Source organism: Arachis ipaensis, chromosome B07 (assembly GCF_000816755.2).
Source record: "Arachis ipaensis cultivar K30076 chromosome B07, Araip1.1, whole genome shotgun sequence".
NCBI lineage: Eukaryota > Viridiplantae > Streptophyta > Magnoliopsida > Fabales > Fabaceae > Arachis > Arachis ipaensis.
Window position 1 is genome coordinate 69,210,693 of NC_029791.2, and position 27,823 is coordinate 69,238,515.

A 27,823-nucleotide genomic window follows, 5' to 3' on the forward strand; every position below is an offset into this window, starting at 1 on the left:
AATACTAAGTTGGGGATAACGGAGCTTCACACTCAACCCTTCTGAAGTTAGATAGAATCCTTCACAATTGAAAGAATTAATTACCCTGTCAACACTCAAAGGCTTTAGTTTTGGACTATACACCTTGAAATCGACATGCAACTGTTCAACATATAAATTCGAATCAGCCTTGACTATTTCAGGTTTTTCATCATCCGTCCAAAGAAGGATACTTTGATGTATAGTGGATGGTACAGCCCCAACACCATGAATCCAGTCTCATCCCAATAAGGCATTATAACTAGCCTTCGAAGACACCACCACAAAGACAGTGTTTCGATCAGAAGATCCAACTTTCACTTCCAAAGTAACCAATCCTTTAGCAGGGGTTGAAGCACCGCTAAATTCCGTTACTAAAATATTAGTTGGGATAAAATCATCAGGATGCTTGCCTACCTTCATCAGCATCCTCTCGAGTAAGAGGTTTATGGCTACCCCTCCATCGACCAGGACTTTGTTTATTTTGATCCCACTCATAGTTGCAGTAATATGCAATGGGCGCAAATGAGAGTTTTATTTCTCAAATGGCCTTTGAAACTAACCAAGCTCATCCTCATATCGAATGAACGAACATGCTTTCTCATCATCCACATCATAATCCTCTACAGGATTTCCTTCATATTCTCCTAGATATTCAGTCAGGATAATCGAAATAGTACCGACCATTTCATCATCTCCTTCCTCAAAGTATTCTTCGTCTAGCTCAGCATCCTTATCTTTATCAATGACTATAACGCTAACTACTGCTATTCCTTTATCCAATTTTACCGGGGAAGGAACTCTCTTCGGATATGTCTCTCCATCAGTCAGAAAGACTATTTGAGAGAGCACAAATGGTGTTGCCCCCTTACCTTTGTCAGCAGGAGATGCCTTAGATGGTTGTTGTCCTCTTCGGCCTCTGTCTCGTGGGTACCCCAGAGCTCGACCACGAAAGAAGGGATAACGCCCTCGAGGGGGACCCCTCACCCCTGTGCCCCCATTGTGGGTTACGTCTGTAATGAGCATCTCTGTTCTAAAATTCTTGACAATTTCAAATCCATTGTACACCTAAAGCTTGAGAACGGCTCATAGATGCAGGAGCACTTTTCTGAGGACTGATGAGCGGATAATTTATACGCTTTTTGGCATTGTTTTTAGTATGTTTTTAGTATATTTTAGTTAGTTTTTATTATGTTTTTATTAGTTTTTATTTAAAAATCATATTTTTGGACTTTACTATGAGTTTGTGTGTTTTTCTGTGATTTCAAATATTTTCTGGCTGAAATTGAGGGACCTGAGCAAAAATCTTATTCAGAGGCTGAAAAAGGACTGCAGATGCTGTTGGATTCTGACCTCCCTGCACTCAAAGTGGATTTTCTGGAGCTACAAAAGCTCAATTGGTGCGCTCTCAATTGCGTTGGAAAGTAGACATTCTGGGCTTTCCAGCAATATATAATAGTTTATACTTTGCCCGAGATTTGATTGCCCAAATTGGCGTTCCAAGTCAGAATAAAAATTCTGGCGTCAAAACGCCAGAACTGGCATGAAAGCTGGAGTTAAACGCTCAAACTGACACAAAAGCTGGCGTTTAACTTCAAGAAAAGTCTCTACATGTGAAAGCTTCAATGCTTAGCCCAAGCACACACCAAGTGGGCCCGGAAGTGGATTCTGCATCATTTACTCATTTCTGTAAACCCTAGGCTACTAGTTTTCTATAAATAGGACCTTTTGCTATTATATTTACACACCTCATGACACTTTACACGTTTCATATTGTATTCTCTACGGCATGAGTCTCTAAACCCCATGGTTGGGGGTGAGGAGCTCTGCTATGTCTCGATGAATTAATGCAATTACTACTGTTTTTCATTCTATCACGCTTGTTTCTATTCTAAGATATTCACTCGCACTTCAACTTGATGAATGTGATGATCCATGACACTCATCATTATTCTCACCTATGAACGCGTGCCTGACAACCACCTCCGTTCTATCTGCAATAGCTTGAGTGTATATCTCTTGGGTTTCTAATCTAAGATTAGAACCTTCGTGGTATAGGCTAGAATTATTGGCGGTCATTCCTGAGATCTGGAAAGTCTAAACCTTGTCTGTGGTATTCCGAGTAGGATCTGGGAAGGGATGACTACGACGAGCTTCAAACTCACGAGTGCTGGGCGTAGTGACAGACGCAAAAGGATCAATGGATCCTATTCCAACATGAGTGAGAACCGACAGATGATTAGCCGTGCGGTGACAGTGCATTTGGACCATTTTCACTGAGAGGACGGATGGTAGCCATTGACAACGGTGATCCACCAACATACAGCTTGCCATGAAAGGAGCCTTGCATGCATGAAGAAGAAGACAGTAGGAAAGTAGAGATTCAGAAGATAGAGCATCTCCAAAACCTCAACCTGTTCTCCATTACTGCAAAACAAGTATTTATTTCATGTTCTTTTACTTTTTACAATTAAATCTGAGAATTATTGAGATCCTGACTAAGAGTTACAAGAAAACCATAGCTTGCTTCTAGCCAACAATCTCCGTGGGATCGACCCTTACTCACGTAAAGTATTACTTGGACGACGCAGTGCACTTGCTGGTTAGTTGTGCGGAATTGCAAAAGTGTGATTGTGATTTCGTGCACCAAATTTTTAGCGCCGTTTCTGGGGATTGTTCGAGTTTGGACAACTGACGGTTTATCTTGTTGCTTAGATTAGGAATAATTTATTTTTGTTGGTTTAGAGTCACTAAATTTGAGTCTTTTATTTGAGTTTAGTTTCATATTTTAAGTTTGGTGTCAATTGCATGATTTTATTTTCTTTCAATTTTTCAAATTTGCATGTTCTTAGTTCTTTCTTGATCTTTAAAAATTCTAAGTTTAGTGTCTTCTTTGTGTTTTCCTTTAAATTTTCGAAAATTTGTGTTTGATTTTCTAAAAATTTTAAGTTTGGTGTCCCTTTGCTTTTATTTACTTAAAAATTTTTTAAAAATTTGTTCTTGGTGTTCATCTTGATCTTCAAAGTGTTCTTGGTGTTCATCTTGACATTCAAAGTTTTCTTGTTTGTTCTCTTTGTTTTGATATAAAATTTCTAAGTTTAGTGTCATTTTGTTATTTTTCTCTTTTCTCATTAAAATTCAAAAATAAAAAATATATCTTTTCCTTATTTTACTCATAAATTTTGAAATTTTGCATTAAATTAGTCAAAGATTTTCAAAATCATATCTTTTTTTTAGTCAAGTCAAAATTCTAATTTCAAAAATTGATCTTTTCAAATTTTTTCAAAAATCAAATCTTTTTAATTTCTTCAATCATATCTTTTCAATTATATCTTTTTTAAAATAATTTTCAATCATATCTTTTTGATTGCTAATTTCAAAATTTTTTTCAAAAAAATCACCTAACTACTTCTCTCTTTCATATTTTGAAATTAACTAAGCATTCTTTTTCTAAAATCTTTTTAATTAATTAATTAATTTAGTTTTCAATTTGCTTTTATTTTATTCTCTTCTAATTTTCGAAACTTTTATTTTATCTTCTAATTATTTTATTATATTTTATTCGGTTACTTTTAATTAAATTAAATAAAAAAATTTAAAAATATAATTTATTTGCAATTCATATCAATTCCCTTTTCTCCATCATGGACATAAGTGGAAATGAACAGTCCAGAAGGACTCTGGGGTCATATGCTAACCCCATTACAACTGCATATGGGAGTAGCATCTGTATACCTCCCATCAAAGCAAGCAGTTTTGAGCTAAATCCTCAGCTCATTATCAAGGTGCAGCAAAATTGCCAGTATTCTGGTCTTCCACAGGAAGAACCTACTGAGTTTCCGGCACAGTTCTTACAAATTACTGACACAGTACGTGATAAAGAAGTGGATCAGGATGTCTACAGATTATTACTATTTTCATTTGCTGTAAAAGATCAAGCTAAGAGGTGGTTAAATAACCAACCCACAGCAAGCATAAAAATATGGAGACAGTTATTAGACAAATTCCTGAATCAATTTTACCCTCCAAAAAGGATGACACAGCTGAGGCTGGACATCCAAGGCTTTAAACAAGAGGATCATGAATCCCTTTATAATGCCTGGGAGAGGTACAGAGGGATGCTAAGGAAATGCCCCTATGAAATATTTTCAGAGTGGGTACAGTTAGACATCTTCTACTATGGGTTTACAGAAAGAGCTCAAATGTCTCTAGACCACTCAGCTGGTGGATCTATACACATGAGAAAGACGATTGAAGAGGCTCAAGAACTCATAGATATGGTTACTAGAAATCAACAACTATACTCAAGCAGTGAGTCCTCCATAAAAGAAGAGGATAGGGCAGTAACTACTGATCCTAATCCTCAAGAACAGATTGTTGAACTTAATCAGCAATTACTCCTTATGACAAAACAATTAGCAGAATTTAAAGAGATGCTCCAAGACACTAAAAATGCTAACAAGAATATGGAAGCACAATTGAATCAGACAAGACAGCAGCTATCTAAACAGATAATAGAAGAATGCCAAGCTGTTCAACTAAGGAGCGGGAAGACATTGAATAATTCAGCTCAAAGTAGCAGAAAGCCAAGAAGGGAACAACTGACAAAGGATGACCAAACCACTGCCCAAAATCCCTCTGAGGACAGCAAAAGCCCAGAGAGGAATAATTCTGGCGTTCAAACACCAGAAAAGGGTGAAAGATTGGCGTCAAACACCCAGTGGATGCCCACTTCTGGCGTTCAAACACCAGAAAAGGGAGAAAAACTAGCGTTAAACGCCCATTCCTTGCCCAGTTCTAGCGTTCAAACGCCAATGAGGGATCAAATACATGCAAGTGTTGATAGTAACCCCTCTAAGAAGGCTTCTCCAACCACCTCTGTAGGGAATAAACCTGCAGCAACTAAGGTTGAAGAATATAAAGCCAAGATGCCTTATCCTCAGAAACTCTGCAAAGCGGAACAGGATAAACAATTTGCCCGCTTTGCAGACTATCTCAGGACTTCTAAAATAAAGATCCCGTTTGCAGAGGCACTTGAGCAAATACCCTCTTATGCTAACTTCATGAAAGAGATCTTAAGTCATAAGAAGGATTGGAGAGAAATTGAAAAAGTTTTTCTCACTGAAGAATGCAGTGCAGTCATTCTGAAAAGCTTACCAGAGAAGTTTAAAGATCCTAGAAGCTTTATGATACCGTGCACATTAGAGGGTACTTGTGCCAAGACAGCTCTATGTGACCTTGGGGCAAGTATCAATCTAATCCCTGCATCCACTATCAGAAAGCTTGGCTTGACTGAAGAGGTCAAACCAACCCGGATATGTCTTCAACTTGCTGATGGCTCCATTAAATACCCATCAGGCATAATTGAGGACATGATTGTCAAGGTTGGGCCATTTGCCTTTCCCACTGACTTTGTAGTGCTGGAAATGGAGGAGCACAAGAATGCAACTCTCATTCTAGGAATACCTTTCCTAGCAACTGGACGAACTCTCATTAATGTCCAAAAAGGGGAGGTGACCCTGAGAGTCAATGAGGATGAGTTCAAGTTAAATGTTGTCAAAGCTATGCAGCATCCTGACACATCAAATGACTGCATGAGCATTGCTATTATTGACTCCTTGGTGTTAGAGATCAATATGACTGAGAGTCTCGAATCAGAGCTAGAGGACATCTTTAAAGATGTTCAGCCTGATCTGGAGGAATCAGAGGAAATAAAAGAACCTCTGAAAATTCCTCAGAAAGAGGAGAAACCTCCTAAACCCGAGCTCAAACCACTACCACCATCCCTGAAATATGCATTTTCTGGGAGAGGGTGACACTTTTCCAGTGATCATAAGCTCTACTTTAAATCCACAGGAAGAGAAAGCACTAATTCAAGTGCTAAGGACACACAAGACAGCTCTTGGGTGGTCCATAAGTGATCTTAAGGGCATTAGCCCAGCAAGATGCATGCACAAGATCCTATTGGAGGATGATGCTAAGCCAGTGGTTCAACCACAGAGGCGACTAAATCTAGCCATGAAGGAAGTGGTGCAGAAAGAGGTCACTAAGTTACTAGAGGCTGGGATTATTTATCCTATTTCTGATAGCCCCTGGGTGAGCCCTGTCCACGTTGTCCCCAAGAAGGGAGGCATGACAGTGGTTCATAATGAAAAGAATGAAATGGTTCCTACAAGAATAGTTACAGGGTGGCGTATGTGTATTGACTACAGAAGGCTCAATACAGCCACCAGAAAGGATCATTTTCCTTTACCATTCATAGACCAGATGATAGAGAGACTAGCAAGTCATGACTATTACTGCTTTTTGGATGGCTATTCAGGTTATAACCAAATTGCAGTAGATCCTCAGGACCAAGAGAGAATAGCATTCACATGTCCTTCTGGAGTATTTGCCTACAGAAGGATGCCTTTTGGTCTGTGCAATGCACCTGCAACCTTTCAGAGGTGCATGCTCTCTATCTTCTCTGATATGGTAGAGAAATTTTTAGAAGTCTTCATAGATGACTTTTCAGTATTTGGAGACTCATTCAGCTCCTGCCTTGACCATTTAGCACTTGTTCTGAAAAGATGCCAAGAGACCAACCTAGTTTTAAACTGGGAAAAATATCACTTTATGGTGACTGAAGGAATTGTCCTTGGGCATAAAATTTCAAACAAGGGAATAGATGTGGATCAAGCTAAAGTGGAGTTAATTGAAAAATTACCACCACCTGCCAATGTTAAAGCAATCAGAAGCTTTCTAGGGCATGCAGGATTCTATAGGAGGTTTATAAAGGATTTTTTGAAAATTGCAAAACCTCTGAGCTATCTGCTAGCTGCTGACACGCTATTTGTGTTTGACATAGAGTGTCTGCAGGTGTTTGAAACTCTGAAAGCTAAGCTGGTCACAGCACCAGTTATTTCTGCACTAGACTGGACATTACCATTCGAACTAATGTGTGATGCCAGTGACCATGCCATTGGTGCAGTGCTGGGACAGAGGCATAACAAGCTTCTGCACGTCATTTACTATGCCAGCCGAGTTCTAAATGACGCACAAAAAAACTACACAACCACAGAAAAAGAGTTGCTTGCAGTGGTTTATGCCATTAACAAGTTTAGATCCTATTTAGTAGGTTCAAAGGTGTGTGTATACTGAGCATGCTGCTCTTACATACCTACTCGCAAAGCAGGATTCAAAACCCAGGCTCATAAGATGGGTGTTGCTTCTGCAAGAGTTTGATATAGAAATAAGAGACAGAAAAGGGACAGAGAACCAGGTAGCTGATCACCTGTCCCAGATAGAACCAGTAGCAAGGGCGACCCACCCTCCTACTGAGATCTCTGAGACCTTTCCGGATGAGCAACTCTTCACCATTTAGGAAGCACCATGGTTTGCAGACATTGCAAATTATAAAGCTGTGAGGTTCATACCCAAAGAGTACAGCATGGTGCAAACGAAAAAACTAATTTCTGATGCAAAGTACTACTTATGGGATGAACCATATCTCCTTAAGAGATGTGCAGACGGAATGATCCGCAGATGCGTACTTAGAGAGGAGGCACAGAAGATCCTATGGCATTGCCATGGATCACAGTATGGAGGATATTTCGGAGGTGAGCGAACAGCCACTAAGGTCCTCCAATGTGGCTTCTACTGGCCTACTCTCTATAGAGATACCCGAGAGTTTGTGCGTAACTGTGATAGTTGCCAAAGAGCTGGCAACTTGCCCCATGGTTACGCCATGCCTCAACAAGGGATCTTAGAGATTGAGTTGTTTGATGTATGGGGTATTGACTTCATGGGCCCTTTCCCACCATCATACTCAAACACTTACATTCTGGTGGCAGTAGACTACGTATCTAAATGGGTAGAAGCAATTGCCACACCCACTAATGATACTAAGACTGTGCTGAAGTTCCTCCAGAAATATATCTTCAGCAGATTTGGTGTTCCCAGAGTACTAATCAGTGACGGGGGCACTCATTTCTGCAATAAACAGCTGTACTCTGCTATGGTCCGATATGGAATTAGCCACAAAGTAGCAACTCCATATCATCCACAGACAAATGGACAGGCTGAAGTCTCTAATAGAGAACTAAAAAGAATCCTGGAACGGACTGTAATTGCCCGTAGAAAGGATTGGGCAAAAAGCTTGGATGATGCTCTGTGGGCATATAGAACAACATTCAAGACTCTTATAGGAACCTCTCCATACCAGCTTGTGTATGGCAAGGCCTGTCATCTGCCCGTGGAACTGGAACATAAGGCTTACTGGGTAACTAGATTCCTAAACCTGGATGCTAAGTTTGCTGGAGAGAAAAGATTGCTCCAGCTGAATGAGCTAGAGGAATTCAGACTCAATGCTTTTGAAAATGCAAAAATTTATAAGGAAAAAGCAAAAAGGTGGCATGACAAGAAACTGTCATCTAGAGTCTTTGAACCAGGACAGAAGGTTCTACTTTTTAATTCTAGGCTCAAATTATTCCCTGGGAAATTAAAATCTCGGTAGAGGGGACCATATGTGATTACAAGTGTGTCACCATATGGATATGTTGAGCTTCAGGATACTAACTCTGACAAAAAGTTCATTGTTAATGGACAAAGAATCAAACATTATCTTGAAAGCAATTTTGAGCAAGAATGCTCAAAACTGAGGCTTTGAATAAAGCTCAGTAAAAAGTCAAGCTATTGACATTAAAGAAGCGCTTGTTGGGAGGCAACCCAATTTTTATTTATCTGTGTTAATTTTCCATTTTCCATTGTTATTTTATGTCTTCTTTAGGTTGATGATCATGTGGAGTCACAAAAACAACTACAGAAATCAAAGCAAATTCAAAAACAATATTAAAAATAGCACACCCTAGAGGATGAGCTTACTGGCATTTAAACGCCAGTAAGGGTAGCAGAATGGGCATTAAACGCCCAGTTTGGCACTATTCTGGGTGTTTAACGCCAGAAATGGGCACCAGACTAGCGTTAAACGCCAGAAAATGGCACAAAACTGGCGTTAAACGCCAGAAATAGGCAGCAACCTGGCGTTTAACACCAGGATTGGCACTCAAAGGGGAGTTTACAAGCCAGAATGGTGCAGGGATGAGAAATCCTTGGCACCTCAGGATCTGTGGACCCCACAGGATCCCCACCTACCTCAACTCAATCTCTCTCTCCTTCACACATTCCAATAACACCCTTCCCCAAATACTCTTTCTCATCACCTCTTAACCACTCACACCTCTCCATCTCCTCCATTTTCTTCTTCTTCTCCTTCCTTCTTTCTTCTTTTGCTCAAGGATGAGCAAACCTTCTAAGTTTGGTGTGAAAAAAGCATTGCTTTTTGTGTTTTCATAACCATTTATGGCACCTAAGGCCGGAGAAACCTCTAGAAAGAGGAAAGGGAAGGCAAAAGCTTCCACCTCCGAGTCATGGGAAATGGAGATATTCATCTCAAAAGCCCATCACTAAGAAAAGGATGGAGCAAAAAAGAGAGCCCACTCATGGACCTCAATAAGAGCATTCCACTATCCTCCATGAAACTAGAGAAGACCAGAAGGCCATGAGAGAGAAGCAACAAAGGAAAAGGAAGATACATAGAGGAGCTAAAGCACGTCATAAGATCTTCAAGAGGAAGAACAAGCCGCCATCACTAAGGTGGACCCGTTCTTTAATTTCCTTGTTCTTTACTTTCTGTTTTTCGTTCCCAATGCTTTATGTTTTATTTATGTTTGTGTCTTATTACATGATCATTAGTGTCTTAGTGTCTATGCCTTAAAGCTATGAATGTCCTATGAATCCATCACCTTTCTTAAATGAAAAATGTTTTCTGAAAAAGAAAAAGAAGTACATGAATTTCAAATTGTAAAACAGATTAATTATTTTGATGCGGTGGCAATAATTTTTGTTTTCCTGAATGAATGCTTGAACAGTGCATATTTTTAAATTTGTTGTTTATGAATGTTAAAATTGTTGGCTCTTGAAAGAATGATGGAAAAGGAGAAATGTTATTGATAATCTAAAAAATCATAAAAGCGTGAAGGTGTCAAGTGAAAAGCTTGAGACTGAGCGGTTAAAGTCGTGATCCAAAGCAAAAAGAGTGTGCTTAAGAGCTCTGGACACCTCTAATTGGGGACTCTAGCAAAGCTGAGTCACAATCTGAAAAAGGTTCACCCAGTTATATGTCTGTGGCATTTATGTATCCGGTGGTAATACTGGAAAACAAAATGCTTAGGGTCACGACCAAGACTCATAAAGTAACTGTGTTCAAGAATCAACATACTGAACTAGGAGAATCAATTACACTATCTGAATTCTGAGTTCCTATAGATGCCAATCATTCTGAGCTTTAAAGGATAAAGTGAGATGCCAAAACTGTTCAGAAGCAAAAAGCTAATAGCCCCGCTCATCTAATTAAGACTGATCTTCATAGATGTTTTCAGAATTTATTGTATATTCTCTTCTTTTCATCTAATTAACACTATCACGCTTGTTTCTATTCTAAGATATTCACTCGCACTTCAACTTGATGAATGTGATGATCTGTGACACTCATCATTATTCTCACCTATGAACGCGTGCCTGACAACTACCTCCGTTTTATCTGCAATAGCTTGAGTGCATATCTCTTGGGTTTCTAATCTAAGATTAGAACCTTCGTGGTATAGGCTAGAATTATTGGCGGCCATTCCTGAGATCCGAAAAGTCTAAACCTTGTCTGTGGTATTCCAAGTAGGATCTGGGAAGGGATGACTGTGACGAGCTTCAAACTCATGAGTGCTGGGCGTAGTGACAGACGCAAAAGGATCAATGGATCCTATTCCAACATGAGTGAGAACCGACAGATGATTAGCCGTGCGGTGACAGCGCATTTGGACCATTTTCACTGAGAGGACGGATGGTAGCCATTGACAACGGTGATCCACCAACATACAACTTGCCATGGAAGGAGCCTTGCGTGCATGAAGAAGAAGATAGTAGGAAAGCAGAGTTACAAGATAACCATAGCTTGCTTCTAGCCGACAATCTCCGTGGGATCAACCCTTACTCACGTAAGGTATTACTTTGGACGACCCAGTGCACTTGCTGGTTAGTTGTGCGGAATTACAAAAGTGTGATTGTGATTTCGTGCACCAAGGACCACTAGAACTTTGCCCTTCCATTCGTCAAATAGGTTGTTTTTGATGGGCCTGCTCTTCCCTGTGAGCCAATTCCTTCTTCATCATCTTCTTCTCAAAAATTGCTGTGGCTTCAGCATAAAAAACTGCATTGCATCGAGGACACAGAGATACGTCCCGATCTTTTAATTTTTGCTGCACCAGAAAATCCAACAACCCATTTTCTGCTCCAGGGTATACAGATCGGACATCTGACTCAAAGTTTTCTAGAGCCATACCAAAGTTATAAGACATTCTAACCATATTCACACCAAAATATGGTTCAGCAAAACTGGCTTAAGCATCAAAAAGATCAGAATCAACTTTCATCTTCTTTTTACCATTATCAAATTTCAACCGCCCTTCCATGATGGCTTCTTGAATTAAATACCTGAAATAAACGCAATTGTTAGTCGAATGACTAGTTGCTTGGTGAAACTTACGATAAGGTTTTCCTTTCAAATCTTTTACTGAAAGCAAGGTCCTGCCTTCTGGAAAAACTAGTTGTTTCTCTTTAAGCAACACATCGAAAATCTAATTAGATTTCGAAATATCAAAACTTAAGTAAAGAACAAACATAAGGAGGGCTTTCTTAAGTTCATCCAAATCAATTTCTGCTTCTAAATCGGACTCCTCATAAGAGGATTCCATGGCTACATAAGCGACTTTCTCACTTCGAGGAAAAGACTTACTCTTCATCCTCCTTTCATTCTTATATTTCTGCTTTTCTTTTTTTAGAATTTCTACCTAACGAACTCTTTCAGCCAAATGGGCTAAATTAGGAATATGCATATTGAGTAACTTTCGACGCATATAAAATCCTAACCCCATAACCGCTATCTTTATTACTTCACTTTCAGGTTGTGATACATAATAACGACTTCTAGCGTTTTTGAAACGAATCATACAATCATCAATGATTTCACCATCTTCTCGTTTCAAAGCCACTAAGTCAGTAACTGTCACATTCAATTCACCCCAATAAAATTGGGCATGAAAAGTAGTTTCTAACAGAGCCCATGTTGTTATCGAATTTGGTCTAAGATTCGAAAACCTAGTTAATGCATTCTTTGTTAACGAAGAAGGGAATAACTTCAATTTCAAACTTTCATCATTGGCTAAATTTCCAATCTCGACCAAATATCGAGCAACATGTTCAGTAGTCGACTCCCCAAATTCTCTTGCAAACTTCATAATTATTTTAGAATTTTTCATTCCTCTTGACACTTCAGCCATTTGATCATTCTGAGAAAAAGCTAACACAAAGTGGGGTCGATTCATGAATCCTATATTGAATCGAACCCTATTTAAAACATCTTCCACAATTTTAGTAACTTGATAACGTTCACCGACTTGATTGGCGCATAATCAAGCTAGGACATCATCTACATTTTGACCACGAGGAATTATTTGAGGATTTTCCCTATTTCTAAAAACATCATTCTCATTTTGAAATAAATTTTTAAAACCCTCATTATTTTCTCTGACATTTTGCCTTTCTCCTTCATCATAATCAACAATTCGAGCAATTCGCTCGACTTGCCTTGCAAAACGATCAAATTTCGATTCGTGATCAGCCATCATAGGATTCAGAATTTTGGTCATTTGCTGAGTCAATAAATTGACCAAATCATGATGACTTTCTTCTACATGTTGCCGAAATACTGCTATTGAATTAGAAGCATTCGATGTAGAACCCACATTATAATCTCGAGAAAACTCAGATTGCTGTTGTGAATTTTGAACATTATTTACTCCATTAACACTCCCAAATTAGATCAGGGGAACAAAACTACTCACTAGCGGAGTATAGCCAGGAGGCAGGCCATAAAGAGGTCAACCAGCAGTTACTTGGGGCTGAATGTGGTAGATTACCACGTGGATGAGTATTACGTCCGTTATTTCCAGCCTACACATTTGCAACCGCCACACTTTCACTGATAACCAACCTTTCAGAATGTGAAGTAACGTCCAAATGTTGTACAATTATTGGTGTACTGTCATTAGTAAATGAACCACCATTCACATTCGACACTTCATCAGCCATGTGAACAACTCTTCCACTTCTTAATTGCATACATAACATCAAAATTATTTGACACACTTCAAATTTAAAAACTGTCCCACCGAATGTGCCAATTAGTTTTGTCGATTTTTAGCAAATCGATGGTGGTTCGATTCTAATGGTTTGGGAGCGAAACTAACTCCTCTTTTTTGTGAGTACCAGTTTTCTAGAAGTGTATCAAAGTTCTTCGAATTAGACAAGATTTGAAATCAAAGCTGAAAAGACAATAAAAGTAAAAGGTTTTGAAGATAAAATTGATTGGAATTAAAATGATTGCATTGAATCAAAATAAAGCAATAAAATGCCTTCGATTAAATCAAAGGACTTCGAATTTTAGAAATAAAAGTACTGGAAAATATGTAAATTGAATAAGGAAATTAAATGTTGCTTGAAAAATAAATTTTCTAAAAAGGTAAAATTTGCAGAAAATGTAAGTGGAAAGTAAAAACAAGCTGAAGGAACCCTATAGAAAATTGACTCGAAGTAGACTCAAAAATTCGCTGAGATGTGAGTGTGCGTGAGTAATTTTTGAAGCAAAGTTCCAACCCTTGTGACTTCGAGTCTTCTAGTATTTATAGCAATTTCCTTAACTGATCAGGTTGAAATGAAAATCACACTTGCGCGAAAACACGGGTAGCTATTCCTGCTCTATTGCCATGTAACGGCTGCTAAATAACCTTTGATTTTAAGAATCTTCGATCTTCTTGATTCGAGTAACTCCCCGATTTACTGAGCTAATCGAACTCTTATTCAATCTCCCAAATATATCTCCTTCGACACTTACTCCTCTTCTAAAAGTTTACTTAATAATTCGAATAACTTTCTTTTTCGAATTCAATTATTTTTTACCAACAGTATTTAATCAATAAAAAAAGAAAGTATAATTTTATATCATTATATATAATTTTATATTATTAAAAATATTAATAATAACTAATTAATTATTATAAATTACAAAATATATTAGCTCCTTAGCAATGCTGGTTGTGTAATTCGAATCACTCATTTCATTTGCTATACATAAAAGTTACTAATTTGATTGTGTTGTGTTTCCTTTTCCGTTATTCCCTCCCTTCATTTCTCTCTACATTATCGTTTCAGAATTCACACCATTTTGATCTCTCCACAATATTCGGATTCGGTTCTCTTTCTCTTTCTCTTTCTCTCCCTTTTTGGTTCATTCGTCCCGTTCCACTTTCAATAAATCATCCATTATTAAACCTAACCCATCAAAACCTGTTTCATCAGTTACCTTATATTATTTATCATATATCTATTTACTTCGTTTGTTAACAAGAACAAACCTCTCCGTTCTCATTATATCTTTCACTTTTACTTTTCCAAGTGGGAGGCCGAGGCAGTGGCGGTGGCCTCGGCGGCTATTATTGTAGCCCCCACATTAAACAAGTCTTTTTTTTTATAATCGCTAAAACAGAGATGCCGGCCTTGGCGTGTTGTGTTGATGCGGCACCTCTACCATGTCCCGCCTTTGCATTCACCGGGGGCCTCTCTTTTCCAGCACCGATCACCTTTCCATCTGCCGCACCTTCCTTCACAACCGGCGAGATCAATTCCCATTGGTCTCCATCCATGTCGGCGGAGCTCTACAACATCCACGGGTGGGGTGCTCCGTATTTTACGGTGAACTCCTCCGGGAACGTGGCGGTGTGCCCCCACGGCTCCGCAACGCTGGGTCACCAGGAGATTGATCTGCTCAAGATCGTGAAGAAAGCCACCGACTCCATCTCATGTGGCGGTCTCGGCCTACAGCTGCCTCTCATGGTTCGCTTCCCCGATATCCTCAAGAACCGCCTCGAATCCCTTCAATCGGCCTTCGACTACGCGATCCAGTCTCGCGGATACGGCTCTCACTATCAGGGGGTCTACCCGGTGAAGTGCAATCAGGACCAGTTCATCGTGGAGGACATCGTGAAATTCGGTTCATCGTTCCGGTTCGGTTTGGAGGCTGGGTCGAAGCCAGAGCTGCTGTTGGCTATGAGCTGTTTGTGCAAAGGCAGCGCAGAAGGTCTTCTTGTTTGCAACGGATTCAAAGACGCAGAATACATTTCCCTTGCGTTGGTTGCAAGGAAGCTTGCCTTGAACACCGTGATTGTTCTGGAGCAAGAGGAAGAGCTTGACATGATAATCGATCTCAGCAAAAAGCTATGCATCAGACCAGTGATTGGCTTCCGGGCCAAGCTGAGGACCAAGCATTCGGGGCACTTTGGGTCCACTTCGGGAGAGAAGGGCAAGTTTGGGTTAACCACCGCTCAGATTGTGAGGGTTGTGAAGAAGCTTCAAAGCTTGGGCATGCTTGATTGCCTGCAGTTGTTGCACTTTCACATTGGCTCCATGATCCCATCCACTTCACTCCTTGCCGATGGAGTTTCGGAGGCTGCACAGATATACTGTGAGCTGGTTCGTATGGGAGCTAACATGAGAGTCATAGACATCGGAGGAGGCCTTGGAATTGATTATAATGGCTCCAAATCCAGCGACTCAGACGTGTCTGTTGGGTACGGCCTTGAAGAGTACGCCGCAGCTGTTGTTGAAGCAGTTCAGCGTGTGTGCGACAAAAGGTCCGTTAAGCACCCTGTAATCTGCAGCGAAAGTGGGAGGGCCATTGTGTCCCATCAATCCGTGTTGGTTTTTGAAGCATTTGGTGGCAACAGCAGCAATGCAGCAACCACCAATGCGCTGTCTTCCCTGCTCGGACTACAGTACTTGCTGGAGGGTCTATCAGAGGGCGTTCATGCCGATTACCGCAACCTCTGCGCTACCGCCATTAGAGGCGAGCATGACGCTTGCCTGCTCTACATCGAAGAAATGAAGAAGCGATGCCTGGATGAGTTCAAGGAAGGCTCATTGGGTATGGAGGAACTAGCGGGCATTGACGGGTTATATGATGTGGTGAGGAAGGCCGTAGCGACGGCGGAGGAATCGGAATCAGTGAGAACATACCACGTGAACATGTCGGTGTTTACTTCCATTCCCGACTTCTGGGGTATCCAACAGGTGTTCCCCATACTACCCATACACAGGCTCGACGAGAAGCCCGCCGTGAAGGGTGTGCTCTCGGACTTGACATGCGACAGCGACGGCAAGGTTGACAGGTTTATCAACGGCGAGTCGAGCCTGCCGCTGCATGAAATTGGTGATGGACATAAGTACTACCTGGGAATGTTCTTGGGAGGGGCTTACCAGGAGGCGCTTGGAGGACTCCACAACTTGTTCGGTGGGCCCAGCGTTGTTAGGGTTTCACAGAGCGACGGTCCTCAGGGCTTTGCTGTCACCAGTGCCGTGTCGGGGCCATCGTGCGGAGACGTCCTCCGAGCCATGCAGCACCAGCCCGAGCTCATGTTCGAGACTCTCAAGCACCGGGCCTTCGAGCACTTGCGGGAAGATAGCTTCTTGACCGCTGAGGCGGTTACCAGTGGCCTCGCCCACACCTTCAACAACACGCCTTATTTGGTGGTAGCGTCGTCTCAGTCATAGTGTGCCTTAACCAGAACAATAATGGCCTATGTTACTGTTACTGTAGCAGTGATGGTGGAGAATCGTCGCACTACTGTGCTTAGAAGAGGTTGGCTCTTTCTCTTAGTTTGCTATTTTTAGTTTAGCACAGGAAGGACATGGACAAGATTCAAGGTCCTCTATCAGGATTTTGACGGAAGCCGTTCTCTCTTGATATCTAACATAAGACATTCAAGTTTCTCGCTTAATTGCTTGCCTTGATTTTAATATAGAATAAAAAGCGAGAAATACCTTGTAATAAGATCTGTATGTAGTGTACAGACATCATATAAATATTACGTAGGATGAATGTAGTTTACATGTGAGTGTAAATGCATGAAAATTAATGATGAATAGTTGTTTTATTTTTTCGTTCGATCGGTCGTTTATATTACTATGGTATGACTTTATCACATTTTAATTTGATATTTTACTCCAAATCCATTTGTGTTAGTCGAATGATTAACTCATTAATTAATTTGTTTAAGAAAAAAATAGATACCAAATAGATTAGTTCAAATTAAAAATATCATAAAAAAATCATTATTTTATTCCTGCTAATTATTATAATATGATATATGAAGAAAGGTGTTCTTGCAAGGATACTGTGTTTAATCTATACGTCAGTCCGGTTATCCAGCGAGTACTCCAGAGCTGACGTTATTCTTGTGAACTCGAACGAATCCGAACATAGTACCTGCAAAAGGGACTCCGACGCTCAAGTTAATAATAGAATAAACGAAACTAAAGTCGAATATACAAGGTCGTATATAAGTAATTTTGAGTGGACTTAGAGACTGAATAGCCCTGTTGAGTCGAGGTATTTGTGCTGGATCTTATTCAACTCTCCTCTTCGGATTTATAAGTTCAGCGTGTAGTCTGAACGGTCAGTGTGATTCAAGATTTCGATGAGTGGATAACCGGATATGATGGCATGCATGCTGGTTCCGAGATTCGAGTATATGAGCAGTTTGAGAAACAACCGTTGCGTTGAGGTATAGCTCGGATGGAGCCGAGATTCTTGGGTACAGTACAGAGCCTCCAAGCTTGACTTGGTGTATGCAGCAAGTTGAGCTTTTCGTTGGAACTATACCTCGGCGCAGTGAGGTTAAATGGTTAAGCCCCCAAGCTCAACGAGCGTACAAGCTTGGGCCAAAAACTCAGACCGGTTTTTTTCAGGAACGAATTTTTGAACATACATTTTAATTTTTGGAAAAGGAATTTTTCGTCGCTTTGTTAACTAGGCCGCAATTAATGTACACGTTTAGCGATAATAGAGTTTGACCGTTTCCTTTCTGGGCGCGTAACTTATTGGTTTATCAAATTCCCACTAAAGTAGTGGGTTGTAATTGAATGTATGTGGTTTTCAATACAAGTCTTCAGTTTTTGCAAAAAGTGTTTGGTGAGTGAGGGACCATGTCTTCCAAAGGTTAGTCTTCTTGTCTTCTATCTGTCTTGTATATTTTCTTTCGGTCTTCGTCTTTCCTTGTTTAACTGAGCTGCATGTGAAGCTCCCGTTTTCAGATTTTGAATGCAAAGTTTTGATTCAGCTTAACTGTGCCCCTTCACAGTTACATCCAAATTCGTGGGCGTTCTTGCGTGCATTTGAAGTTTTGATGGATTTTTTAAGTGTTGCTCCTTCATTGAATGTTTTCTTTTCTCTTTTCCAGTCTAAGGGGGTTCGAAAGGGGCTTTGGGTTTTTCTGAGTAGTTTTCTCGGTCGCTCTCTCTTTCTGCTTTACAAATCTTCCTTTAAAAATTTCAAGTCTATGTTTATAAAAATACGTGCTTTAGAGGCCATGTATCCCTTTTTCCTTGATGAAGAAATGATAGAAAAGTTTCCTTTGCACTGGTGTTCGGAGCCGTTACAAATTCTTGAGGCTGATGAAATGAGCGAGGAAGAGGACTGTTTGTTGGAATTTCTGATTGAAAATTTCGCCGCTGGGGAGTGTTTGCCTATCCCCGATTTATTGAAATATGATGCAGAAAATGATTTTGAAGGACTGAAATTGTATATAGGTACTGTTATTTTCGCAAGTATTTATATCGTTATGATATATTTTTATTGACTTTCTTATTGTCTACAGGTAGCAAGATGCCCAATTTGAATTCTGCCAAATTTCTGGGGTGAAGAAGAAAGGTGAAAAGGGTGGTAATGCATCTGGGGTTGTAAAGGAGACTGCTGAGGATGCTACATTTTCTGCTGCTCAGGCTCCTCCTTCTCCAAAGAGAAGAAAAACTGCGTCGGAGAATTTGCTGGAAGTGATTTTCGAAGGTGATCAGAACATTGATGTGAAGTCTGTCTTTGATTGGCAACGTCGGTTGCATGGTTTCCTGCCTGGTGCAAATCCTCATTCACTCTGGAGCGATCAGTTCCCCCTTGCCGATCTTGCCGATCGGGTTTTCCAGTTTCCTGGGGATATGGCGCTTACTCGTTGTGTAGGACTTGAGGGAATGGGCAAGTTCATCCAGGTATATTTTCTACTTATGTTCTTTTTGTTTTCGTTCATTTATAGGTATGCTGAAAATTTGTGCTTTATGTAGATTATTGCTTCTCGGTTGCTGTGCGTTGGCCGCACGACCGAGCTGTTAAGTTTGGAGCAGCAGGTTTTGATTGAAAGAGCTGTGTCCTCTGAACGCTTATTGAAGGAAAAGGAGAAAGCCGTAAGTGATGTCACTGCTAAGGTGAAAGAAAAAGAAGATGAAGTGGTGGATCTGAAGGAACAGATAAGATTGTTGAAGAAAGAGAAAGAAGACGAAGTGGGACGTCTTCAGGAGCAGATCAGGCTGCTCCAGGATGATTTTAAGAAAAATGATAAGGTTAAGGGCGAAATGACTGCTCGTCTGAATGAGCTTGAGGAGGAAAGGATGGACATGTTTGTGGCCGGATTCGATCGTGCTGTCAGTCATGTTTCATTGTTCGCCCCTGACTTTGACATTAGGAAATTGAATGTTGCAAAGATTGTTGTTAATGGTCAGCTTGCTGATGATGAAGGTGTCGAAGACCAGGCCGAGAGTGTTCCTCCTCCTTGATGGAGGTTTTTATGTTGCATTATTGTATTTTTGTTTAAGTTAGAATGTTTTGAACTTTGCTTCCGACTTTGTTTGTCGGTGTGTTTGTCGGTGTTTTATGTTTGTGAATATTGCTTAGCTCGTATGCTAGCTGCTTTTGTGAACATTTGATATTTCTTAAGTTCCATTGACGTATCCGACTTTATGAGGTCGGCTTTGTTAAGTTGTTGAGATGCTTTGAAGATTTGAATAAGCTGAAAATTTTGTTGAACTGCTTAGTACATGAGATGGTCGGCCTCGTTAAAACCTGTCCGAGTAAACCCTCCTTAGGGAAAAACCTCGCGATCAGGAAAAAGAGTAACTGGCCAACTCACATTTACATTGAAGAAAGAATTTAACTGTAATACATTTTCAGGGATGAAATGTTCCAAATGTTGGGGAGGCGTATTCCTTCTAACGTTTCTAGGCAGTACGCCCCCTTTCCGATAACTTTAGAGATCCGAAAAAGGCCTTCCCAATTTGCGGCTAACTTTCCCTGTCCTGGTGGTTTCCGTATTTTTTCCATCCCTCGCATGACCAGGTCTCCTTCTTGTAGTATTCTTGGTCTTACTCTTTTGTTATATTGTTTCCTTATCATCGCTTGCATTGCTTGCTGTCTTAGTCTAGCTAGGTTGCGTTTTTCATCAATTAGGTCGATCTCGGTTGCTCTGTCTGCCGAGTTGTCTTGTTCGTTGAAGTATTCAGTTCTGCTGGACCCTTGGCTAATTTCGACTAGTATCATACACTCCGCGCCGTACACTAGTCGGAACGGGCTTACATTCGTTGTTGTGTGTGGTGTCGTGTTATAGCTCTATACTACTTCTGGTATGAGCTCGGCCCATCGTCCCTTGGCATCTGTTAATTTCTTTTTTAATGCCTACAAGATAACTTTGTTAGCTGCTTCTGCGAGCCCGTTGGTTTGCGGGTGCTCGACAGAGGAAAAATGATGCTTAATGTGTAAATCTGTAAGATATGATGCAATTTTCCTATCTGTGAACTGCCTACCATTATCAGATATGATTTCCCTAGGTAAACCAAATCTGCATATTATCAACTTCCATATGAAATTTTGTAATTTTTCGGCTGTGATTTTTGCGAGGGGCTGCGCCTCAACCCACTTTGTGAAGTAATCGATGGCTACAAGTAAAAATTTTACCTACCCCGTCAAGATAGGGAACGGGCCGAGTATATCCATCCCCACTTATTAAATGGCCAGCTGACGTTTGATGTGTGCAGGAGTTCGGCATGGTTGTGGATGAGTGGTGCGCATCTTTGGCATACATCATAGTGTTGTACCTTGTCGCTACAGTCTTTTCTCATCGTTGGCCAGTAATAGCCAGCTCGTAGGGTTCTCGTGACTAGGCTCCTACTTCCCGTGTGATTTCCGCAGATTCCGTCGTGTAAGTCGTTCAAGACGGTTTCTGCTTCTGCTGGCCCAAGACACTTCAGAAGGGGTCTGGAAATCCCTCGTTTGTATAACTCGGCCCCCAGTAGAGTATACTGAGTTGCTTTGTATCTGAACAACCTTGGTTTCTCACCTTCTGGTATCTCTCCATTTCTCAGGTAGTTGATGAATATGTTTCTCCAGTCTTCTTCCTCTTACGCTATACAAAGAACATGTTTTGTATCTAAACTAGCCTCTGTTAGTGTAATATGGTGGAGCTTGTCCGTTTGTTCAGTCAATCTGTGCGTGGCTAATTTTGATAAAATGTCGGCTCTGTAATTTTGATCTCTAGGTATGTGTAGTATTTCGAAGTTTTGAAAAGACTTTACTAGGTTTTGACCGAGTTTAAATATCTTTCTAGGAGTGTATCTCGTACCTGAAATTGACCACTTACCTGTTGTACCACGAGTAGTGAGTCACAATGTACTATTAGATTGGAGATCCCTACTTCCCTGGCCAATCGTATTCTTGCTAGTAAAGCTTCATATTCGGCTTGGTTGTTTGTTGCTTGGAAGAGGAATTTGATGGATTGCTCGGCTTGGACTCCTTCATCGTCCTTTAGAAGGATTTTTGCCCCGCATCTGTTTTCATTTGACGCTCCATCTACATACAATTCCCACTCCTTGGGTTGTTCTTCTTTGCATGTGAATTCTGTCACAAAGTCGGCTAGTGCCTGAGCTTTGGGTGATCCTCTTGACTGGTATGATATGTCGAATTCAGAGAGCTCAATCGCCCATTTTGTCATCCGCCCTGCTAAGTCGGGTTTCGAGAGTATTTGCCGTAGGGGGTGTCCTGTACGTACTATGATCGGATGCGTCTGGAAGTAATGCCTCAGGCGCCGAGCAGTAACCACCAAACTGAGTGCTAGCTTTTCTATTGTTGGATACCTTAGCTCGGCGTCTTGTAAGACTCTGCTTACGAAGTACACTGGGTGTTGCTCGTTTCCTGTTTCTGTTACGAGCACAGAACTGACAGTGTTAGCTGAAACTGAGAGGAAAAGTAATAGTGGCTTACTTTGCTCTGGCTTCTGTAATATACACGGTGATCCTAAAATTTGCTTGAATTCAGAAAACGCCTTTTCGCAATCAGTTGTCCATATGAACTTTTCTGATTTTTTTATGGTTTTGAAGAAATGATAGGATCTTGTTGCTGCAGCTGGTAAGAATCTTGATAAGGCGGCTAGGCGCCTTGTTAATCGTTGCACTTCTTTGATTGTCGTTGGTGATTGCATATTTAAGATGGCTTGCCACTTATCTGGATTGGCTTCTATACCTCGGTTTGTTAACAAAAACCCAAGGAACTTTCCTTTCTTTACTCCAAATGCACATTTTTTCGGGATTCAACCTCATATTATGTGCTCGGAGTTGTTGGAAAACTTCTTTTAGGCCAACCTCGTGTTGTTCTTCTGAGATGGATTTGACGACCATGTCATCAGCGTATATTTCAATGTTTCTTCTGATTTGTTCTTTGAATATCTTGTCCATTAGTCTCTGATAAGTAGCACCTGCATTTTTTAGTCCAAAAGGTATTACTTTATAACAGAAGTTACCTTGGTCGGTTATGAATGTTGTCTTGTCCTCGTCGTTTGGGTGCATTTGGATCTGATTGTATCCTGAGTAGGCGTCCATAAAGCTTAGCACTTTGTAACCCGAGGTGTCATCTATAAGTCTGTCGATGTTTGGCAATGGATACGAGTCTTTTGGGCAGGCCTTGTTCAGATCTGTGAAATCCACACACATCCGCCATTTTGCTGTTCTCTTTCTTACCATAACTACATTCACCAACCATGAAGAGAATCGGACCTCTCTGATGAAACCTGCATCGAGAAGCTTTTATGTTTCTATTGTAACACCCTCACTGTCAGAAGTCACGCTTCCGGCTGTGCTACTCTGATAGCAAGAAGTATTACGACTACTTTACATACTAAATATTAAAATAGGAGCCTATGACTCGACACTGTATCGCTGATTTCTTTAAAAAACCAAAAATAAATACTTTATCTTAAGAAAAATACAAACAGGCATAGATTCATATACAAGACTCCTTACATAATAATTCAATATATTATACATATAAAACATACAAGTCCTATCCCTCTTACAAACTTGTAATAACAAAGACGAGGGAAGAAAATAATCTAATTAATACAACAACTTATAAACCAAACGCAGTATAACTCTTCTTAATGCTTCTTCATCCGGTTCCTGAAAAGGTAAAGCTGTAGGGGGGGTGAGAACCTAACCACACGGTCTCATCACATAGCTTTTTTTTTTAAATAATCAATATTGCTCAACGGGAGTAACATTCCCGGGAATTTATATAGTGTCCGGTCACACTTACGTCGTAGGGTCAACAAAGTATCGAGTTTTCAACCTGGTACACGTGGTGGCAAGCCACGACACTTAGTCCAGGGAACCTCGTATCTCAGATATTTTAAATTCATAAGCCATATAAATAATCCATTCATCATTCATCAATATCTAAGCCATTCTCAATATCATCATCATTCGTCAATCCATATCCCATTTCCAAATTCATTCAAAAATCATATTTCAAATCAATCCTCATCATCCTTCTTTCCGTTTCGTTCACTAACAATTCTCAATCCAAAATATAACTTTTTCTTTGATAAATGAAGTAATCTTAAATCATATAATGCTTAAAATTAAACCTTTTAAAATAACTACTTCAAATGAAACTTCTAATTTTATAAAATTTCATCAGCATCTCCTCTACAACTCAGATTCTGCCACCCTTTTCGGGTCCCATCCAAACATTTCTCAAACCTTTTCTCAACCATTTCCAAATCTCATTCATTTCCAAAATTCAACCAGTTCCAATATCAAATTGTTTTCAAAGGGAATCAGTGCCAATAATAAATCTCTCTTTAAAATCAAACCAGCTCAAATACTAAATCATTTATAAAGTCAGACTAACGCAAAATTAAACCGTTTCCAAAATTAATTCAGTTTCATATTCCAAATCATTTCCAAATCTGATTCGTTTACATCATCAAAAATAGCTTCAAAACCAAGAAAGCCATTTTTCATAATAATCAACTAAATAACCTTTCAAACTAATTTCTTTTCCGCAATCACAAACTACTCAAGCAATCAAGTAATCAGTCATTCAGTCCATCAAACAATCACATTTATAAGACAATCATAATCACAGACATATGTTTCTCACATTAATATCTATTTATAACAACTCTGTAAGATAAAATGAATTTTACGAAAACCCCTACCTCGAATAGTCGAAACCCGAACCCAACGCGTCAATTAAACTCCTTTCCCTCAGCCCGAAAACAACAGCGTCAACTCCAACTAGATTTCTCAGCGGCAACAACTACAAAGGCACCAACCAACAACAGTAACTCCACCCTGAAATATTATCGTCGCCTAAAAATTCAATAATCTATAACAGGACAGTGATAAACTACTATTTTATGGTTTATATTGTGTTTAATTATGTGGTTTTATCATGATCTTTACCCACTTATTCACTAAATAAGCATGCATTTATAATTCCTTCCTAAAGTTATTGCATGATTGAAAACTTACTTCATAGAGACTTTTAATTATGTATTTTGTTTCTCCTTTATTCCATTCGATGCCGTGATCTGTGTGTTAAGTGTTTCAGGCTTTATAAGGCATGAATGAGTTGGAGATTGGCAAGGAAGCTTGCAAAAATGGAAGGAACACAAGAAATTGAGGAGATGACCAGCGAGAAGCGACGCGGCCGTATGGATGACGCGACCGCGCGAAGAAGAGTAAGTCGCAGTGACGCGGCCATATGGATGACGCGACCGCGCGGCATGGAATAGCACAAGTGGCGCGGCTGCATGGACGACACGACCGCGTGGCAAGGCAGAACGCCGAATGACGCGTCCACATAAATGACACGTCCGCGTGACATGCGCGATCTGCATAATCTGCAGAATCGATGGGGCGATTTCGGGACCTATTTTGACCCAGTTTTCGGCGCAGAAAAGCAGACTAGAGCCAGAGAACATGCAGAAACCAACAACAACATTCATTCCGCATAGATTTTAGTTTTTAGATCTAGTTTTCCTCTCCTCTAGGTTTTCTCTCTACACATTCATAGTTTTTAGGATTTGTTATTTTTCATTGTTTTTGCATTGGGATATTGAGAAGAGTTATTGCCTCATCAAGACTTCGACATTCTAGTTCGTTCTCTTTACTTGTCTCTTACTCTTCCATGTTCCTTAATTTACTTAATTTTACTATTGGATTATTTTAGCATTTATTAATACAAAAATCACCTCTATTTTTAATTAATCTTTTGATCATTATTTATCATGTCTTTCTTTAATTCCCTTTCTTATGTAATGAATTCTTCATTTACAATGAGCGAGTAGTTCCCTAACTTGATGGGGAGTTGATTGAAAGGAACCCTTGAGTTGGGATGCTCAAGAGAAAGATTGTAATTGGCTTTATTGTTGGATTGCTCTCTAGTCATTAACACCAATCCTCCCAAGAGCGGATTGGAACTTGTGGATAGAAACAGCATTCCAGCTTGTTTGACTTTCCCTTACTTAGTAAGGGACAACTAAACATAATAACCCTCAATTGTCAATTAATCTTGAGAGTACTCCAACAAGAATAGGGCTTCCAGCTAATCAACTCCCAGTCAAGGCTTTTATTTAAATTTATATAAATTCTCTAATTTAATTCTCTGCCATTCAACTCAAACCTTTTTGAAAACATCTGATTAATAAAATAGCACACTTTTCTGTAACTCGTTGAGAGACGACCTGGGATTCATACTCCCAGTATTTTAATTTTAATTTCTGTGACACCCTTCTAAATTGATAAGCGGATTTCTGGTTGGTTGAGAACTATAATTGCAACGCATATTTTATAATCATTCTTAACTCGCCATTCCACCCACATCAGACAGTAACTGAAAGAGTTCGGAGCAAGGATGTGAAAGAACATTTTTGCAAGGTAGGACAGAGTTAATTAATGAAACATTATAGCGGCACAAGGTACAACTAAATTAGCCTTACCAAAGGGACAAGAGAATGGAACCATAGCAGCTCCAGTGACAACTCCCAATGATCTGCACAGTGGCAGAGAGCTCCGATGGCGACGCAGAAGCTAGGTGTTGCATGCGACAACCATACAACTCTACATGCAAGACCCGGAACTCGACCTTACGTAACCTACATCTCAGAATTTCACCAAATTCATAACATAACACATGTACATACACACTAGATGTGAGGGTTTCGGAATAGAGATGCTTACTGTAATAAAGGGAAATCGTGGGCAACAGAGTGACAGTAACATCCGTAGCGGTTCTGATGATAACGGAAAAACCTCAACGACAACAGCGGTATTCCTTGACAACCATGGCAAGAACAAAACCAAAACCACCACAGCCGGGGGAGGAGGTTGCAGCGGCGACGGTGAGGTCGGCTCCTGCAGCGACGGCGCACAGTTAGATAGCGTCCTCCCCCTCCTCTTTCGCGATGGTTCTTTCCCTTTCCTCAGTTCTGATTCACGATAGCCTCTTTCTCCCTCCTCTGGGCTTGGCCTTGATGGCGACTACTCCACAAACAACGGTGGTGCACAACGGTAGGGATCCCGATGGTGAGGTCGCAGCAACCGACGTGAACGGCTCCTCCTCCTTCTTTGGTTCGTGCGATGGCGGTAGTGGGGTTTCGGGTGGCAGAGGCGGTGTAGAGCTCCGCGACTTGGCCCTCTGCAAAGGTGACAACAGAACAAAACGCAGTGATGATGATACAGATGACGGCGGCGGGGACCCGACGATGCTGGCGACGACAAATTTCTTCCACGCATGCGAGCACCACGGCGGCGATGAAGAGGACGGCCCGGACAACAGTGATGGGGCGATGACGGGACAGTGGCGGCGCTGGCAGCTTCCCTCTCTTCCCGTTCATCCCTCTCTCGGGTCTCACTCTCTCTTCCTCATGTATGTGTGTGTGACGTTGAGAAGACTGAAGAGAATGAGGGATGTGGGTGGTGTTGGGCAGGTGTGTGGATGGGGAGAAAGGGAAAAGGATGACGGTGGTGAATTAGGATTAGAGTGTGTTTCAGTTAGGTTTAGGTTAAAGTAAATTTGGTTTTCAATTTGGGAATTTTTAGGTAGTTTGGTAATTTTAATAAAATTAGGGTATGTTGTATTAATTTGAAATCTAATTTAATCCTTTAAAATTACTTTAAAAATATTATTTATTATATCAAATTACTAATTGGCCTTTGATAAACCCCATTTTTAGGGTTTATCTTGTATTGAATTTAGAGTATTTTGATGACCTTTTCTCGCATTTAACCTATGAATTAGCATGTTTTTGTTATCTCTAAGGGCATTTTGCAATCTGGCGTTTAACGCCAGGATTGCACTCTAAGGGCATTTTGCACGCCTAAATAGAGCAGGGATGTTAAAGTCCTTAACCCCTCATCACTCCTTCAATTTCACACATCACACATACCTTATACACCCTTGGCCGAATTCACTCTCTCCCTCCATCTCCTCCATTTTCTTCTTCTTCTCCTTCATTCTCTCTTCTTTGCTCGAGGACGAGCAAACCTTTTAAGTTTGGTGTGGTAA

The 27,823-nt window shown here is 40.4% G+C and overlaps 1 protein-coding gene and 1 long non-coding RNA gene across 2 annotated transcripts; one reads left to right on the forward strand and one right to left on the reverse strand.

Annotated features, from left to right (window-relative positions):
- Positions 14,442-17,104, forward strand: LOC107608339 (arginine decarboxylase-like). Its single transcript, XM_016310157.2, has one exon. It carries the CDS (start codon positions 14,653-14,655, stop codon positions 16,708-16,710), a length of 2,058 nt encoding a protein of 685 aa, XP_016165643.1. The 5' UTR covers positions 14,442-14,652; the 3' UTR covers positions 16,711-17,104.
- LOC110264646 lies at positions 24,413-26,889 on the reverse strand. Its single transcript, XR_002350821.1, has 2 exons — positions 26,256-26,889; positions 24,413-24,599 (listed from the first exon to the last, which is right to left on the reverse strand). It is a non-coding gene; the product is annotated as an uncharacterized LOC110264646 (long non-coding RNA).